At 40.5% G+C, this 17,260-nt stretch overlaps 1 protein-coding gene across 1 annotated transcript in view; it reads right to left on the minus strand.

Annotated features, from left to right (window-relative positions):
- The window catches only part of LOC306958608 (rap1 GTPase-activating protein 1-like), a gene marked incomplete at both ends in the record, with an annotated part of 31,887 nt that continues 14,627 nt past the window's right edge, over nt 1-17,260 (minus strand). Inside the window, 13 exons of the mRNA XM_079550158.1 lie at nt 1-118; nt 2,539-2,642; nt 3,838-3,984; nt 5,511-5,645; nt 6,282-6,368; nt 6,559-6,630; nt 11,696-11,851; nt 12,094-12,223; nt 13,563-13,663; nt 13,913-13,996; nt 14,081-14,134; nt 14,439-14,517; nt 16,133-16,236. Coding sequence (XP_079406284.1) covers nt 1-118; nt 2,539-2,642; nt 3,838-3,984; nt 5,511-5,645; nt 6,282-6,368; nt 6,559-6,630; nt 11,696-11,851; nt 12,094-12,223; nt 13,563-13,663; nt 13,913-13,996; nt 14,081-14,134; nt 14,439-14,517; nt 16,133-16,236 — 1,371 coding nt within the window. The remainder of the gene's footprint in view (nt 119-2,538; nt 2,643-3,837; nt 3,985-5,510; nt 5,646-6,281; nt 6,369-6,558; nt 6,631-11,695; nt 11,852-12,093; nt 12,224-13,562; nt 13,664-13,912; nt 13,997-14,080; nt 14,135-14,438; nt 14,518-16,132; nt 16,237-17,260) is intronic.

Raw genomic sequence — 17,260 nt, forward strand, 5'->3', positions numbered from 1 at the left:
TCACTTGCTCTTCCTGCTGGGGAACTCTGGGGAGCTGGGACTGGATGAACCATCAGATTTCAGGTCAAGCAAAGTTTCTGGACAGTCTACCATCTTCTGTACCCTCTCTGCAATGTCTCTGCTTGGAAAAAAGAGAAATCAGCTATATCCCAGGGCCAGAGTTCACCATTTTCAGAGTTCACCATTCACACTATTTTAGGTGTTCCTTCCAGGCCACATTACAAAGCTGGATCTCTCACATACACAGGAGGGAAAGCAAATGTATTTGTACTGAAAAGGGCATATGCCTTACAAGCTGTTAAGGGCAGTGTATTAGAAATGGTCACATTTTTGCTCATTTTAAGTTTATGTAATTTATGTAAAAGACTAAATTAATTTCAGTATTTTACTTTAAATTCTTCAGCTTTTTCTTTCACTGCCCACTCCCTCCTCACCCCCACCTCCCCTCAACACACACAGACATTTCATGAGTCTTGAGAAGATTTAGGTCTCATTAGAGAGCTTTTATACTAATTGCATAAGGGATTTTCTGATTAACTGAAGTTAGCTAATGTCTCTATTTCAGGATAGTTCCAGTATTTTCTTTTTTCTGGTACCTATCAAGACACTTCTGAAGAAAGCTGTCTATGTGAGTAACTTAAAATTGAGGAATGTTACTTAAACAGGAATGGAAAACTCATTTCCCACCTCACGTTTTTGTTACATTTTTTGGTGTTTTCAGCAATGGAGTTTACAGTTCCTCATGTACTCTCTTGGTCAGCTATCTTACATGTACTCTTCACCTCACTGTTCATCATGTCTTCTTTTGTGCTAACAACTGCTTGTGACACTGAAAATGATTCCAATAAAACAATCTTGAAAATTGAACAACCCTGAAACTTCTATGACACATGAACAAGCAGGATGGACTGGCTTAGCTCAGTCATCCAAGACTGCATTTCATTAAGCTACAACTTCAGGATGAAGTCACACATGACTTGTTGAGTTCACTGCTGCCAGAGAAAGAGCTTGCAAGTAAGTTTAACAAATCAATGGGACAGACATAACACAACAGTGACCTTTCTTTATTTTGTTGCAGGCTATGTCCCAGGGCCAGAGAAAGAGCCTGCATTCCAGCCTCTTGCTGAGTATAGCTTCTAGCAGTTCTGGCACTCAGACTTTTCCATGAGTTAGTTCAAAGTAGAACCTGGCAGACACTTATCCCAGTTGATTAATGGGCTAAATCAATTCCATGAAGGGCTCAATAAGTATTCAAGTTATCACAAGGAATTAGATAGGACTTGGTAGCTAAAAGAGATAGTGGAAGAGGGAATGCATGATGCCTGCTTTTCAGTAGCCATGAACTATTAGATCAGACCAATTGCAAGTGAAACTGCACGTCAGGAGCCACCTAAAAAGTCTTCCAGAAAAATCCAAAAATAAACTTACAAAATAAAGCTTAGCATTCCTTACATCTAAGTTTAAAAATAAGCAAAAGAAAAGCTAAGTAAGCCCAAAGGTTTTCCAATTGCCATCTAGCAAAGAAAAGAACAAGGAATTTAAGTTTATTCCTTGTTGTAGGAAACTTCTACAAATCTTTGAAGGGGATAGGGAATGATATGGTACATAAAGTAAAAGATTGAGACACACAGTTGAAGAATGTTCTAAAGTGCTGAGGAGCTGTGACTACTCCGTTGGCTTAGATTGTCACAGAGAAGATGTCTCAAAAGATTTTTATTTTCCTCAAAGAAAGTTCTATACTATTTCTATTAAAATAATGTCATAGGTATCTCATTAAGTTCCAAGATAATAAATTGAAAGAAAGAAAAATGTAATAATTCTTCCTGTTGTAAAATCAGTGGTTTCCATATTACAGATGGCTTTTGCCACTTACAATCTTTAAGCTGTTTCCAGAATTTCTTGCAATTGGGAAAACTGAGTATCAGGTGCAGGGCACTCGTATAGCTTTTGAGAACCTGTGCACTCTTTAAAAGTGCTTTGTAACTACAACTGAGACAATCTTTATGATTTGATGATATATCATCAAATGAATCAGATGAAATATCATCTCTGTTGACCAGTAAAAAAAAAACAAATGGTAGAATGGTCATGATTTTATCAAATACACCAAACTGCTCTTGAACCCTAAGAATTTGCTCTACCAAATAGTGTTATTGTATCTTTGTATCTCTTGTAGTTCCCATGGAAATTGGAGTCATTTCTTTTTAAAGTGATCTCTGTAATATATTTTGTCTATTTTAGCTTCTCAACACGAGAACAAAACCAAACAAGAACAGATTTTTCCCCCAGATCAAAGCCTTGTACCTTCTTACTTAAATACTAATTCTCCCTGTTTCCAAATGTCCTTTTTTTATTCTTGCTTTCTGTTATTTATCCATCTCTATATCACATGATAATCAGGACTTAGTTCCCATTCCAACCACTTCCAATTCAGTTCTCATTCCTGATTATTCCCTTTCTGTGCATATCCATGCCCTTCTATATTCCTTTTCTCACCCTCTCCTGTTTTCTCTCTGCTTATCTTCCCACAGCTTATACCTCTTCTCCTCCTGTATGTTCTCAATGCCAATGGCACTACTCCGTCGCCCATGGAAACGGCTGGTTCGAGTACGTGATGGGCTCCTACCAGGCAAGGCAAAAGACTAGAAAAAAGGAAAGCGTTACAGGAAGGAAGAAGGGAAATGAGACAGGAAAACTGTGGTGAACCAGAAAGGGAGCTTGCAACACTAATCCAGATTCTCTCTTTCACTTTGCTACGCTATGTAGTAGCACAATCCTGCTCCAACAATGCAAGGAACAATACTTTCTGTCCATGAAAGTTTCTGAAGCAAACATTCAAACAAGTGGTAAGGGAGGGACAGAGAGATACAAGATACAGAGCAAGATATACAGCTACAATACAGAGAAAGAAAAATCAGGAAAGGAGGCAAAAATCATTAAAAGGCAGTGAAAACTAGAAGTTAAAGGGGAGAAGGAAGAAGCAAGCCCAAGTTAACACCATTCTGTGACTTTGCAGTGGTAACAAAGAATGTGTATAATTGAGTAAATGGTAACCTTGAAATTCCCACCCTGAAAATTTCTTAGCTAACTCAAAGTTGTTTTTTCTTCAGTTTGCTTCTGCTGACATGACTAATGCAGAGACCACAATAAGCTGCACATGCTTTGGCTAACATGACAACATTTCCAATATTAGAAACCTGGATACTTTTCTGGAAACACATTTGTCACAGATTTATAATGCATCCCTATCAAATAAGACAGACTTTGATAGTGTATAGAAATATTCACTCTTTCTCTCATCCCAAACACTATTAACTCTTCTGTTTGTTCCAAATCTGAAAATTCTATCTACAGCAACGGAGTATTTTGAGTAAACATTGCCCATCTGTTTGTTTTAGAGAAAAAAATAAGTGACTGGTGAAATTGAAAAAATAATGGAAAAATTAATGTCCTAATGTTTTCAGATCTAGTCATACAGTAGTACAGTACCATTTTGGTGAAAGCACAGTGCAAGCATTTTTTTTTAAAGTTATGACAACCCACAGGATCTAATACAGGACAACAGAGATAACTGTTTGATGCAGAGTCATGTTCCGTTTTCTTCTTCCAGTCTCCATCAATCTTAGCTCTAGTTTACAGATGAACTGGCGCTAGAGATAGGCACAGACAAAAAAGACTGCAACACATGTTTTCACCACTTGTGAAATGGAAAGATACAACAGAAAGAGATTAACAGAAGGGCAGCAGGACAAACTACTAGTGAAAGAGAAACAGTATGTACAGGTGGGTCACAAAGGTATGCCAGATTTCTTTTTACAGTCCACCCTAATACCTTACCGCAGCAATGGCCTTAGGGCCCTCGGCAACACTCTGGCTCAGAGCAAGGCCAGCTGTCGTCGGGCGGCTGGGCATGGTGGCTGGCTGCTGCTTTCTCATAGATATCCCCATGGTATCCAGGCTCTGGCTGCGGCCTCTGATCACCCGCTAAACAAAAGGGAGGCAGGGAAACAGACAAGCACAGATACACATACAGACATGCACACAGTAGGGCACTATGAAAGTCACCACAGCAAGGCTAGAAAGCTGGGACAGACCAACACCAGAAAGACAGAAATCCTAACTCCTCAAAGGCAGCATCTTACATATAACCCTTTCGTTGCTGTTCTGGCTGATTTATGGAATTAACTGCTAGTAAAGAACTCTTCCTCAAATATACTCTCTGCTTTTATTTCGTTTTTTATATTGCAGTAGAGATTCCCTCACAGTATCCCAGCTTCCTGAGTAAGACAGCATCATCTAATGCAGTCTTGCCCAGTATAAGCTACAAAACACAAAACTGAAGACTATAAGATCATGCATGAAGGCGAGAACAGCTATTTGAAAATATGCAGCATTTGAAAAAGCCATTTTCTGATATTTCTCAGTCTTTTCCAACCCTTTGCAAAGGTTGTTTGCATACAATGATCTGTAAATCATAGTACCCGCTGTAAGTCAGAAAAGGACATTTTTGGAATAATTACTTTAAGATGTAGGTGGTTATGAAACTTCTGGTTAGTGGCAAGAGGAGGGTAGATTGACTGTACATATTAATAAAACTCAACAAACCATCCAAGATCTGACCAAAGCTACACATATACTTAGTAGTTACACGTGACTGGCTTAGTTTCACCATCCTTAATAACACCAATCAGCCCACCAGACAAAACAAGGGGAGTTCATCTAAAGAAAAGCTTTCTTAGTAAGTCTCTTGTTAAGACAAAGAAATTGGTGACACAGAAATGGGAAAGTGAGAGAAAGGAAAGTGATGCAAGATTTTTCCTATATAAGCAGCTCAAAATTAATTTCTCCTGTTCGTTCAAAAGCTTTGCTTTCACTTACTGTCTTGATCCTTGTACTTTTACAAGTAAGTTGTCACCTGATCCTGACTTTCAAAAATGAAAGAAATCTAAGCTGAACAACAAGATATTAACTCTGGATTTAGAGGGAAAGTAAAGCATCAGTATTCTTTAAACAATACATGCTAAGTTGTGTTGGAAACTCTTGCGGTGGCTCCTGCTACTCTTTCAGCCATAATGAAAATGAACTGGAAGGAGTCTACTGTGAGAAATTAAAGCTGCTTTCTACTAGTTATTGCAGTTCCTCCTGTAAGCACCTACACTCTTCCCAACAAGTCAAGGAACGAAACCCCATCTGACACTAGACACCAGCATGACGCATAAAGAAAGAGTATGATGTCCTAGGGCCAGTATAGAATTCTATCAAAGACCCAGTTTTAGCTCTACAGAAAGTTGTACACGAACTGGAAAAATGTGTATTTTTGAATGATACAATAAAGCACAGTGGAAGATGCTCTAAAGAAACACTGCTACAAGAAAAGTCTTCCTTTCCATTTAATCTGCTGCACAGCTTATTGCTAGGGTCGATATTCCTGATGGGACATAGTGATCCTTAAATAAAAAAGAAAAAAATGGACAACTGATAAGGAACTTCTTCAATCAACCTTGACCCACCTTGAAATTCTCAAAGAAGCCCCCACTGCCATTCTCTGTCTTGTCATCTTCTTCTATGGGCAATCCCATCATACAGCGGCTGCGAAACTGCAGCTCCTCAAAAAGACTCTCCAAGAGGGCACTTCGTGTTCTCTCCTACATCAACATCGGGAATGAAAACATAGCTATAATGGGGAGAGTGTAGAAGGGTGCTGTTACTGCTGTATCTCTTGTCCTCATTTTAAAAACAAAAAATATCATGAAAATTAATTTAAACATTAACTAATTTCAGCTATGTAAATATGGAATTTATAGTTGTAGATAGCCCCTTTAAACTCCTTTTAAATCAAGTCATAACAGACACTAGGTTTTACCGGTGATGAAAATGAGGCATGGGTTGAGGGCAGTTTTTTCTTAGATCACGCAAGCAGCAGATCTTGGAACAGAATTTTGGGACTTTGAACAAAACTCTTAACATGTACCCTGAAATGCAATACCGAGTCTCAACTAATACAGAATTTCCTACAGCAGTATCTGTGCATCATATACAGACTCTTACTTGAGGATTAAACAATGAATTAGAACGTATCTGTTCATACCCTACCATGCCAGTTGTAAAATACAAAGAAAGGATTCACGTGGCTAAGAATAATCACGTTTAAACATCAGAAAATTAGAAATAGAAGACAGTAAAAAATTATCTTGTATTTTCTTAATCTTGCAGGAACACAGTATTATATTTTTTAATGGAAACAAATGGAAAAAAAAAAAATGGAAAAAAAATCATCCCACCTTTAATTTAGCAAATTTTTCAGCTCGATAGCAGCTGTATTCAGCATTGATGAGCTTGACCAGAAGGAATTCACGAAACTCTGTACTCTACAAAACAAGACGAAAACCCGACTGGAGATGAAGACAGCATTAGGAACATTAGGTGATAAAAGCTCTACCTTACTACTCCTTAGACTTCCAAAGCCATCTAGCCAGACTGACAATACAACAGTGACTGTAAATAAAAGGATGTGTAATATTTTTCCCTGCCATCTAATACTACATCAGAGAAACAAACCTTTCTAAATATGGCTGGATTTGGTAGAGAAGGTCCAAAGAAGGGCACATCATCTCGTGCTGTGACTGAAACCTGAAACAGTACAAGGGAATGAAATCAGTATTAGAAACCATAATGCAATTGAGACTATTAGAGATTTCAAACTTCTGTGTTTGCACACATGTACATCACAATGTATACATCAGAGATACTATTGTATCCTTCCTTCTGAATCATTTACATTTTCCAAAGGTACCTGTCAATTCCTGACCTCAGTGAACGGACCATAGAATTATAGAATTACTCAAGTTGGACCCCTAAGATCATCTAGTTCCAGCCCCCCTGCTATAGGCAGGGACTCCTTCCTCTAAACCAAGTTGCTCAGAGCCCCATCCAGCCTGGCCTTGTATGCTTCCAAGGAGGAGGCATTCACAACCACACTGGGCAACATGTTTCAGCATTTCACCACCCTCAGAGTAAATAATTTCTTCCTAATAGCTAGTTTAAATCTACCCTCTTCCAATTTAAAGCCATTTCCTCTCATCTTGAAGCTACCTGCCCTTATAAAAAGTCCCTCCCCAGTTTTCTTTGCAAGCTCCCTTCAGGTACTGGAAGGCCGCTACTGGGTCTCCCCAAAGCCTTCCCTTTTCCAGGCTGAAAAGCCCCAACTCTTCCAGCTTGTCCTCATAGTGGAGGTGCTTCAGCTCTCCATCCCTCATCTTCGTGGCCCTCCTCTGGACCCTCTCCAACAGCTCAATGTTCTTCCTGTGTTGGGGCAACAGAACTGGATGCAGTGTTCAAGGTGGGGTCTCACAGGAGCCGAGTAGAGGGAGAGAATCACCTTGCTCAGTCGGATGGTCATACTTCTCTTGATGCAACCCAGTATATGGTTATCCCTCAGGGCTGCAAGTGTACATCGCCAGCTAATTTTGAGTCTTTTATCAGCCTACTTCCCCAAATGCTTCTCCTCAGGGTTTCTCTCAAGCCATTCTCCGCCCAGCCTATATTTGGGCTTGGGATTGCTTCAACTCAGGTGCAGTATCTTGCATTTTGGCCTTGTTGAACTTCACAAAATTGGCATAGGCCCACCTCTGCAGCCTGTCCAGGCCCCTCTGGATAGCACCCCTTCCATCTAGTGTGTCAACTGCATTGATCAGCTTACTGTTTTCTGCACTGTGGGAGCTACACTCAATCCCACTGTCCATGTTGCTTTCAAAGATGTTAAACAGCACCAGTCCCAGCATCGATTCCTGGAAAAAAAAGGAATACTCATCACCAGTCTCCACTTAAACACCAAGCCATTAATCGCAGGTCTTTGAGTGCAACTATCCAGCCAATTCCTTATCTAGCGAGTCATCCATCCATCAAATCATTTCTTCCCAAATTTGGCAACCAGAATGTCATGTGGAACAGTGTCAAACGCTTTGCACAAGTCAGGTAGATGACATCAGTTGCTCTTCCTTTGTTCACTGATGCTGTAACTCCATTACAAAAGGCCTCCAAGTACGTCAGGCATAATTTGCCCTCGGTAAAGTCATGTTGGTTGCCACCAATCAATTCATCTTTATTTTTCAACTGCCTTAGTAGGGTCTTCAGGAGGATCTGCTCCATGATCCTGCCAGGTGCAGAGGTGAGAATGACTGGCCGGTAGTTCCCTGGATCTTCTTTTTTTCCCTTCTTGAAAATGGGATTTTTGTTTCTCCTTTTCCAATCAGTGGAAACTTCACCAACACTGCCACGACCTTTAAAATACAGCTTGGCAATTTTATCCTCCAATGCTCTTTTACCTCCCAGAAAATCATAAAGCAAAAGTAAAACACCTTGCTAAATCTTACATTTTAAAGTGTTCTTAATAATAAATATATATTAACAATAACCAGTGTATTTAGAGCAGAAAAAAGATGCTTCTATTCAGCCTGCAAGATTTACCTCCACCAGACAAACCAAATGTTAATACTAACTTTTTTTTTTTTTTAACCAGACTTCTCAGTAGATATATACTGCACACTAAGGGGAATATAAGGGAGTATCCCAGTACAGTGACACTACTTCTCTTAGATACATAATAAGCACATAAAAGCAGTTTCCCAGCAAGAGATAAGTGCATCTATGATTTTTTTTTTAAAGCATGCTCCTACCTCACATCCCAATGCCAAAAAATCGTAATGCAAGTACATTTTTTCAAATACTGCCACTTTGTTCTTCACAATACTTACCATGTATATGTAGCTATCTCACCAGATATTTCAGTTACTTTTTTCTTCATGTGTGAGATGGAACAAGGAACAGTATTATTCTTTTCCATTTCATACAACAAGGAACAACAGCAGTGCATCTTTACAGCAACTGCCTCAAAATAACACCCCATTGTAAATGTCACAGAGCACCTCACAGAGTTGTGTGAATTTAATGAGACTAAGGAAAGAGGCCCTAAATTTAGCTCAGATTTCTCACACTATTGGCCAGCTGCCCTAGTTACAAGGCCTCCCTCTCCCTCCCAACAGACCAAAATCCTGCTCTGCATTCTTAATCTTCTGTTTGTATAAACTGATTCAAATAAATATCATCAAAATTCAAATTTAAGCATTAGACACTAGAGCCTTTCAAGGAAGAATTATTTAAAATTCCTTTGGAAAAGCCCTTACATAAAACTGCAGTGGCCCCAGAGTCATGGCTGGGGTGATTTATTTATTTTTTTTAAATGAACTGATACAGGCAACCTTACTATTGTGCCAAAAATAATGCTGTTGCATGTAGGCAAGAACAATACTGGGAAGAGAAAGACCAATGACAAGCTTCCCCAGCTTTTTTCTTAAAAGAAAAAATGCAGTGAATTTATGTGCCCTGTGAGATGAACAGTAAGAGAATTAGAACCTCAAGCCTCTGATCATCAGGCAGCTATTTTCTCATGACAGACTCAGATGTCCACAACATATAAAACAAAATATTGTTGTTATTCCAACACTACCACTCTTTTTGTGGAAGATGAGATGGAGATCCTGTTATAATTTTGACATTCTTGCCACTCTTGTAGACTTAAAAGGCTTAAGAACTCATTATCACCAAATTAGAATTTTTACATAAAATGAGACACAGCACATCGATTAAAATGTTTCTATAAAGGAAAATCCATCACAGAACGCAAAATAATGTGCCTTGATTTCTCATCATGATTGAAAGTTGAATTTAAAGTCATAGAGATATCCATATACAGACATGCAATAAATTGTTCTGGCAAGAAGCTGTGGATATAGAATCTTTGTTCTTGCAGGGCTCCTGTCAAATAGAGGACCTTAAGACGTAGCACTTCACTTTCAGATGAGCATTGGCTCCAGGATCCACAAAAGTAGATGCAGCTGGTTAGAAGTCCACAGAATAGGCCAGTGAGCTCTACTTGACATACAGTTTCAGGATCATAGAATCATAGAATCATAGAATCACTAAGGTTGGAAAAGACCTAAAAGATCACCCAGTCCAACCGTTCACCTATTCCCAATAGCTCCTACTAAACCATGTCCCTCAACGCAACATCCAGTCTTTCCTTGAACACCCCCAGGGTCGGTGATTCCACCACCTCCCTGGGCAGTCCATTCCAGTGCCTGACCACCCTTTCTGAAAAGTAATACTTCCTCATGTCCAGCCTGAATTTCCCCTGGCGTAGCTTGAAACCATTCCCCCTGGTCCTATCACTAATGACACGAGAGAAGAGGCCGACCCCCAGCTCACTACAACCTCCCTTCAGGAAGTTATAGAGAGCAATAAGGTCTCCCCTGAGCCTCCTCTTCTCCAGGCTGAACATTCCCAGCTCCTTCAGCCTCTCCTCATATGGCCTGTGTTCCAGACCCCTCACCAGCTTCGTTGCCCTTCTTTGAACACATTCCAGGGCCTCAATATCTTTCTTGCAGTGAGGGGCCCAAAACTGGACACAGTACTCGAGGTGCGGCCTGACGAGTGCTGAATATAGGGGAACAATCACCTCTCTGCTCCTGCTTGCAACACTGTTTCTGATGCAAGCCAGGATGCCATTGGCCTTCTTGGCCACCTGGGCACACTGTCGGCTCATGTTCAGCCGAGCATCAATCAATACCCCCAGGTCCATTTCCTCTACGCAGTCCTCCAGCCACACCGCCCCAAGCCTGTAGTGTCGCCTGGGGTTGTTGTGGCCGAAGTGCAGGACCCGGCATTTGGCCTTGTTGAAACTCATCCCATTGGCTCCAGCCCAGCTCTCCAGCCTGTCCAGATCCCTCTGTAGGGCGTCGCTACCCCCAGGCAGATCCACGCTTCCAGCCAATTTGGTGTCATCTGCGAATTTACTGAGGGTGCACTCGATGCCCTCATCGAGGTCATCTATAAAGATATTGAAGAGGACAGGCCCCAGCACCGACCCCTGCGGAACACCACTCACGACCGGTCGCCAGCTGGATTTGACTCCATTCACCACCACTCTCTGCGCCCGGCCCTCCAGCCAGCTCCTTACCCAGCCAAGAGTGTACCCATCCAAGCCTATAAGCAAGGCATCCAAGGATAAGCAAGCTCTGTGCTATGATCTATTACTAAGCATCACACAAAGTTAGGTAAATGAGCTTTTCTTGATAATGCAAGAAAACCTCTTTCTTTCAATGAAAGAAAAAGATTACCCAAAATGTGATCACTTGCTCTTTGTGCTCTCTGATATTTTATCTGAAATTTTATCTAATACAAAACTTATCTGAATTTGTCTTGCATTAAATCCCAAGTGCTAAGCTTTATAAATCTATCAGCTACACTGGAAAACACACAAGTACATAGTTTTGGGTTTTTTTTACATTCTATTTGCTAGGTAGAGATAATAAGCATTCCTGGACTCTGTTCAGTAAAATATTTGCGTTCCAGAATCTTGATTATTCTCAGTCTTAGTTCTTAGTCGGACCGCTGCAAACCTACAGAATAGAGAACAGTATAGCAGGAATGAGACACCTAGTCAGAGATCAAAGTGTAGGTAAAGGGGAAGGAGAGCTTTTCACTGAGAATGTTGTTAGCATTTACTGAGAAAGCAAGCAAAGCTGTTTGGAGGACACGTAGCCAATCTTGTACCTCTCCCAAAAGCCCACGAACAGGTTTTCGCTTCAAGGGTTGAAGTCAGTACATCACCACAGAAGAATCTGCTGGCTCCATTTACCTTGTAGAGGGTCTCCCCACAACTGCTGTGAGTGAGCTGAACTACCACGTATGCATGTAGGAAATTAGAAGCAATCATATCAGGCACAAAAGGTGTGCTTTCATCCTGGAAGATGATGGCTACAATGTCATTCCCAATGTGACGCTTCCGCTGAAGCTGAAGAGTAAAAAGTAAAAAAAAACGTGGAGGTGAAAAAGAGTAGAACAGTATAATAGGGCCTAAAACACCAGTCTGTTTAGCATCTCCAGCCCATCTTCTGTAGTAAAATCCCCATCACTACTTTCACCATTTCTCCTGTCATACTTCCCAATATCATGCAGTTCTCCTCAATTAACTCCTCAATAAATACCCCTCCCCTCTTACCCACACTTGCATTCCTTAGTTCTCCTCACAAATACCTGTTGGGAATCTCCTTCTGCGAAGGGCAGTTTTGTAGACACATGAAACATGATCTCTTTGCCCCGGAAATTTGTATAAACTGATTCGGTGCCCGTTTGACCTCTAATGACATCCAAACCTCCCCGGAACCTGAATAAATCCACACCACACAATATGTTGGGCAGGACACAGATGAAAAAGTGGAGAGAACAAAGAAGATATCAGTAACACTAGCTTATGCATCAATAATATCAAAGGTAACTTTAAAGAAATCAGCAGCAGTGTAGTAACTCATCTTCCAAAAACGAATGCAATATTCAAAGCTGCAAAATGTTTCTACCAATGAACAACCTTTCTTGCTAAACTGGAGAAGCTAAACCAAAGATCCTCAAACGATCTACTTGGTTTAGCATTCTTCTGAGGAAACAGAATCCATATTTTAGAACTGCAGAAAGTAGCTGTGGCAGAGCCACAGAATCACAGAATGGCCCAGGTTAGAAGAGATCTCAAGAGTCACGAATTTCCAATCCCCCCTGACACAAGCAGGGCCATCAGCCTCCCCACTTAATACTAGACCTGGCTGCCCAGGGTCTCATCCAACCTGGCCTTGAACACCTCCAGGAACAGGGTACCCATAACCTCTCTGGGCAGCCTGCTCCAGCACCTCATAGTAAAGAACTTCCCCAACCTAAATCTTCCCTCCTTCAACTTAAAACCATTTCCCCTTGTCCTGCTGTTAGCTACCCTTTCAAAGAGTTGATCCATGTATAATCAATGAATATTAAGATGTTACAATTACAAAATAAACAAGAGAGTTAGGCAAAACAGATTATAATAATATAATATATTGTTTACAGGTTCCCTTGATACACTGAAAGTCTGCAATTAGGTCACTCCGCAACCTTCTTTTCTCCCTGTGACTGTTTTAATAAACAAAACAAGTTTGCATTTATACAGTCAAAATAAATATTTTCTTTAATGATCCTGGGTGACGTGTTGAAATACTCCAAGATCCCTAAATCAAAATTTTTAGCTGAGGCCTAAACTCCAACAGATTACCAGCCAGGATGGTTGACAAAAGCATGTTGGGCTTCTCCACCCTCCATCCCAGCACTCCATATTTAGGACTCAACCCACCACATCTCACTAATACCAAAGATAGCATTACGCCAGGAATGGACCAAAGCTCCCATTTCCTCAAACTGCTTGCATTGGTATACAAGCATTTCCAGTGTGCTCCTGAACCTGAGGTGCCCTTTGGAGTGGCAGATGCTGCTATCAGCCTTGTCATCCTCTGATGATAACTTACATTCCTCTAGCTTGACCCCAGTATCCCTGATGGAATCTCCCTCTCCCATCAATCCTTGTTTAAAGCCTTCAGTCTGCCCAAGTTACAGGCTAAGAGATATTTCTCCCATCAGAGATCAAATCACTGAACCTTCTGCGTTCCCTAACCCATCCTGACTTTTAAAACATGCTTGTTACACACCCACGGAAATCCTGCAGCTGAATCTTGTCACCAAGGAAATCTAAGAACTCCAGGAAACCCAGACTCTCTTCTGTGTTACTGAAGACTTCTTCTTCAGTTGTCTTCAAAAGGAAAAGAGAAAAGCAAAAACAGTACAAAGATTAGGCAAAAACACAGTTCAATCAGCTTTGAGGACCTGCACAAAGGAAACAAAGTCATTATAAGGCAAGATTGTGTCCTTTGTGTTTAAGAAGTCTCTATTTTCCAGTATACCATACTTTCCACACTGCTGACCTTGTTATTACATTTAAGCTAAGAGAACTGACTCTTTCTGTTTTGTCTTGAGGATGGTAGGATCTGAACTACCTTACCTGTCCAGGTTTCTGGTAGATTACCCCAAATTTGAAGTTATTGCTTATAACATGTTCATCAAATGCTACGATAAGCTGTGAAGCCTGTGAAAATGAAAATACAAATTATAAATTGCACTTAATTAGCCAGCTCTTGATGAAAAGGTACATAGAATCAGAAATTTATACCTTGGGATAGAGGACAGGAAAGAAGCGTTCAACATTCACATCTTCACACAGTAGCTGTAGAGAGACAGAGAGGGAAATAAAAGTGTGATTATCATGTGCTCTAGATTGCTGCAAGCAACCAAACATGGACACTCATAATTATCTGACAAGACTCCTTTCAAGAGAAAAAGCTGAGGTAACATTAGAAAAGAAAGAAGAGGAGCTAAATGGAAGAGTGAAAGGAGAAGTGTATGAAAGTAGTGGTGTGAAAAAGTAGAAAAGAGAGAAGTGGCAGGACAGTAACGTGAAAGTAACTAGGATAGAATAAAAAAGAGACAGACTCATGATGTAAGAGTGAGAAGGCAAGCAAGAATCTCACCTTTGCCATCTGGACAGCATTGGGAAATTCATTCAGACAGGAAATGGGGATCAGATCATGTTTGGTACCAGTTCGTGTCCTGAAATAAAAAAAAAAAACACACATTAAAGTGAATGTTGAAAGAGGCAGGTGCAATACCAGCTCTTTAAACAAACAGTAGCCATCCCTTCAGATTGTTCTTAAAACAGTTAATTCCAGAGGAATAATTTTAACCTTAATGCATAAAATCACTGAAAACAAAGGGGTACTTATTACTCATCACTTGTTCTGAGAAGCAGAGAAAGACAAAACAGGCAAGCTCAAGAAAGACATGGGCCTGTCAGAGCAAGTCCAAAGGTGTGCCATGAAAACAGTCAGAAGGCTGGAGCACCTGTCCTATGAAGACAGGATGAGAGGCTTGGAGTTGTTCAGCCTGGAGAAGCAAAGGCTCCAGAAAAATCACATTGTGACCTTTCAGTACTTAAAGGGGGCATTATATGAAGAATATTTGAAGACTCTTCACCAAGGCCTGTAGCGTTACAAGTAATGGCTTCAGACTGAAAGAATCAAGATTTAGATCATACATAAGGAGGAAATTCTTGTGACACTGGCATAGGCTTGCCAGAGAAATTGTGGATGCCTGATCTCTGGAAGTGTTCAAGGCCAGGTTGGATGGGGTCCTGGGCAATCTGATCTTGTGAGAGGTGACCTTGTCAACAGCAGGGGGTTGGAATCAGATGCTCTTTAACATACAAAAGCTTCCTTTTTCCATATATATATTAAAAAAGAGGTGTCTTTCTAGGGAAGAAGTAAGATTTGGCTGTCAGAGACCTCTTCCACCAATATAAACAAGTTACTAGGCAAAGGTGCTGCATATAGTAGGATATCTTAACTGAGAAATAAATACCCTTCACCAGTCTTTTCAGTGTAGGAAGGTTTCTAGGTTCAGATAAACATTCCCTGGTTCAGCTCATTAGTATGCTCTCAATTTTTCCCCTAGAAGATTCTTGCTCTGAAGTGTTCTCCACATACAATGGTCACAGTGGCAGTCTTGTAGTTGATTCCTACCCACGTTTTCCCTTGGTACTGAATGAGAGATGACAAGCAGCAATGGTATGTCAGTTTCTTCAAGTAGCATACTGCCTACCAGAAGTGGCCTCAGTCAACAGAGTAGGAAATAGCTTTTCTGCTGCATGCTTCTCATCTACACAAGATCCATCTCTATTCTTCCTCTAGTTTATTCAGCAGCTCTCTGGGCTTTGTTAAAGCCATAAAGGAGGCACACTGGCACATCAGAAGCTGTCCTGGGAAGTTAAAGAGATGTCCTAGCTCACCTTCAAGTGGGATTTAGTCTCAAGTACAAAGCCCAAAGATAGGCCTGAGCTAGTCTGCTCTCAACTAGGAAAGGCACATTCCCTCCTTCAAGAATGCTCACATCTTTAAGTAAACAGAATTAACAGAAGTTTATTTTTGAAGGCGGAACAAATATTTTTCTCAGAAGAACTGTAAGGATGTGCCTGCAAATGCTTCAGCTTTCTGAAGGAAATTACTAGAAGAAAGTCAGAGGAAGGCAAGAAATGAAGGCTCAAAGGTTTCTTTACAAGCTTCTCTAAGAGAGAGACATGAGATTCACACCCACATCTATGCAGAGAAAGTTCAAGGTAAGATGAGAGACACATCACAGTAACACATACTACTACAGAAGACACTGTTACCTCAGCAACAAGCGTAGATTTTCCTGTTTCTCAGACTGTTCATACTTCACAGAAAGTATCAAGTAGCCCAAGGACACATCACTGGAATAAAAGTTCTGGTGCTCCTGAAAACAGGAATTCAAAATGCATTATTCCCAACATGCTTTCCAGAAAGTATACCAAAGTTTTTACAACCTGTAAACTCAGGACTGGCTTGTTTTTTCTTTAAGTAGCAGTGGCATGCTTGAAGACATGCTAACACTTGCCTTGCAGCCTCCTTGGTAATCAGTGCATGAGTATAGAAGTTCATCCACTACCAGTAGAGTACTTCTGAGAAGAAGTAGAATGAGAACATCGAACAACAGGTTTTGAATGACTCCAGTTTATTGTAAACAAATTCCTATATTTGATAGATTTTTCCCTGTACCCACTTATACTCAGCATAACACTAAGCATAACTGGATGTAGTTATGGAAATTTTCCTTACAAGCAGTAATGGCAGGGTCAACACATCAGATACAACATACCCTATCGTTGTTCTCTATGAGCATGTACAGCTCAGCGAGGATGCAGCCAGAATTCCAGGAAACTACTTTGCAGGTACAGGATGTTCTAAAACTAACTAACACTAGCATTGCTTCAACTTCAGTGGAGTGTACCTCAAACAGAATGTAATTAAACTTCGTCCCTCTAGCATTGAACTGTAATGCAAACATTTTTACAGGGTCTATATAGAAGTGACTGCAGCCATATATTTCTTCCAGGTATATGGTCATAGGCCTGGTTGTATCAACAGAGGTTAAAATCTACAGACAAGTGAAATGAATGGAAATCTCTAGCACAAATAGAACTCTGTATAGGTGGAATCATCCAGAAATACTTAGATCTTTCTCATCTTCCTAGCAGAGGTTAATAACCATCTATGAATGAAAACCATTCATAGACAGTTCTGAAGTTGGCCACTACACATGGACTAGTCCCTGCCCTGATTAAGCTGTGCATGTCCCTGTTCATTGCAGAGGAGTTGGACTAACTGGCCTTTGAAGATCCTTTCCAACAAAGGATTCTATGATTCTATGACTCTGAAAAACTCTGATCAAATAAAGAGACTGAATTAACACTTCAACAAATGGTCATAAGTTATTGTGT

This window comes from Tetrao urogallus, assembly GCF_951394365.1.
Source record: "Tetrao urogallus genome assembly, chromosome: 1".
In the NCBI taxonomy this organism is placed as follows: Eukaryota; Metazoa; Chordata; class Aves; order Galliformes; family Phasianidae; genus Tetrao; species Tetrao urogallus.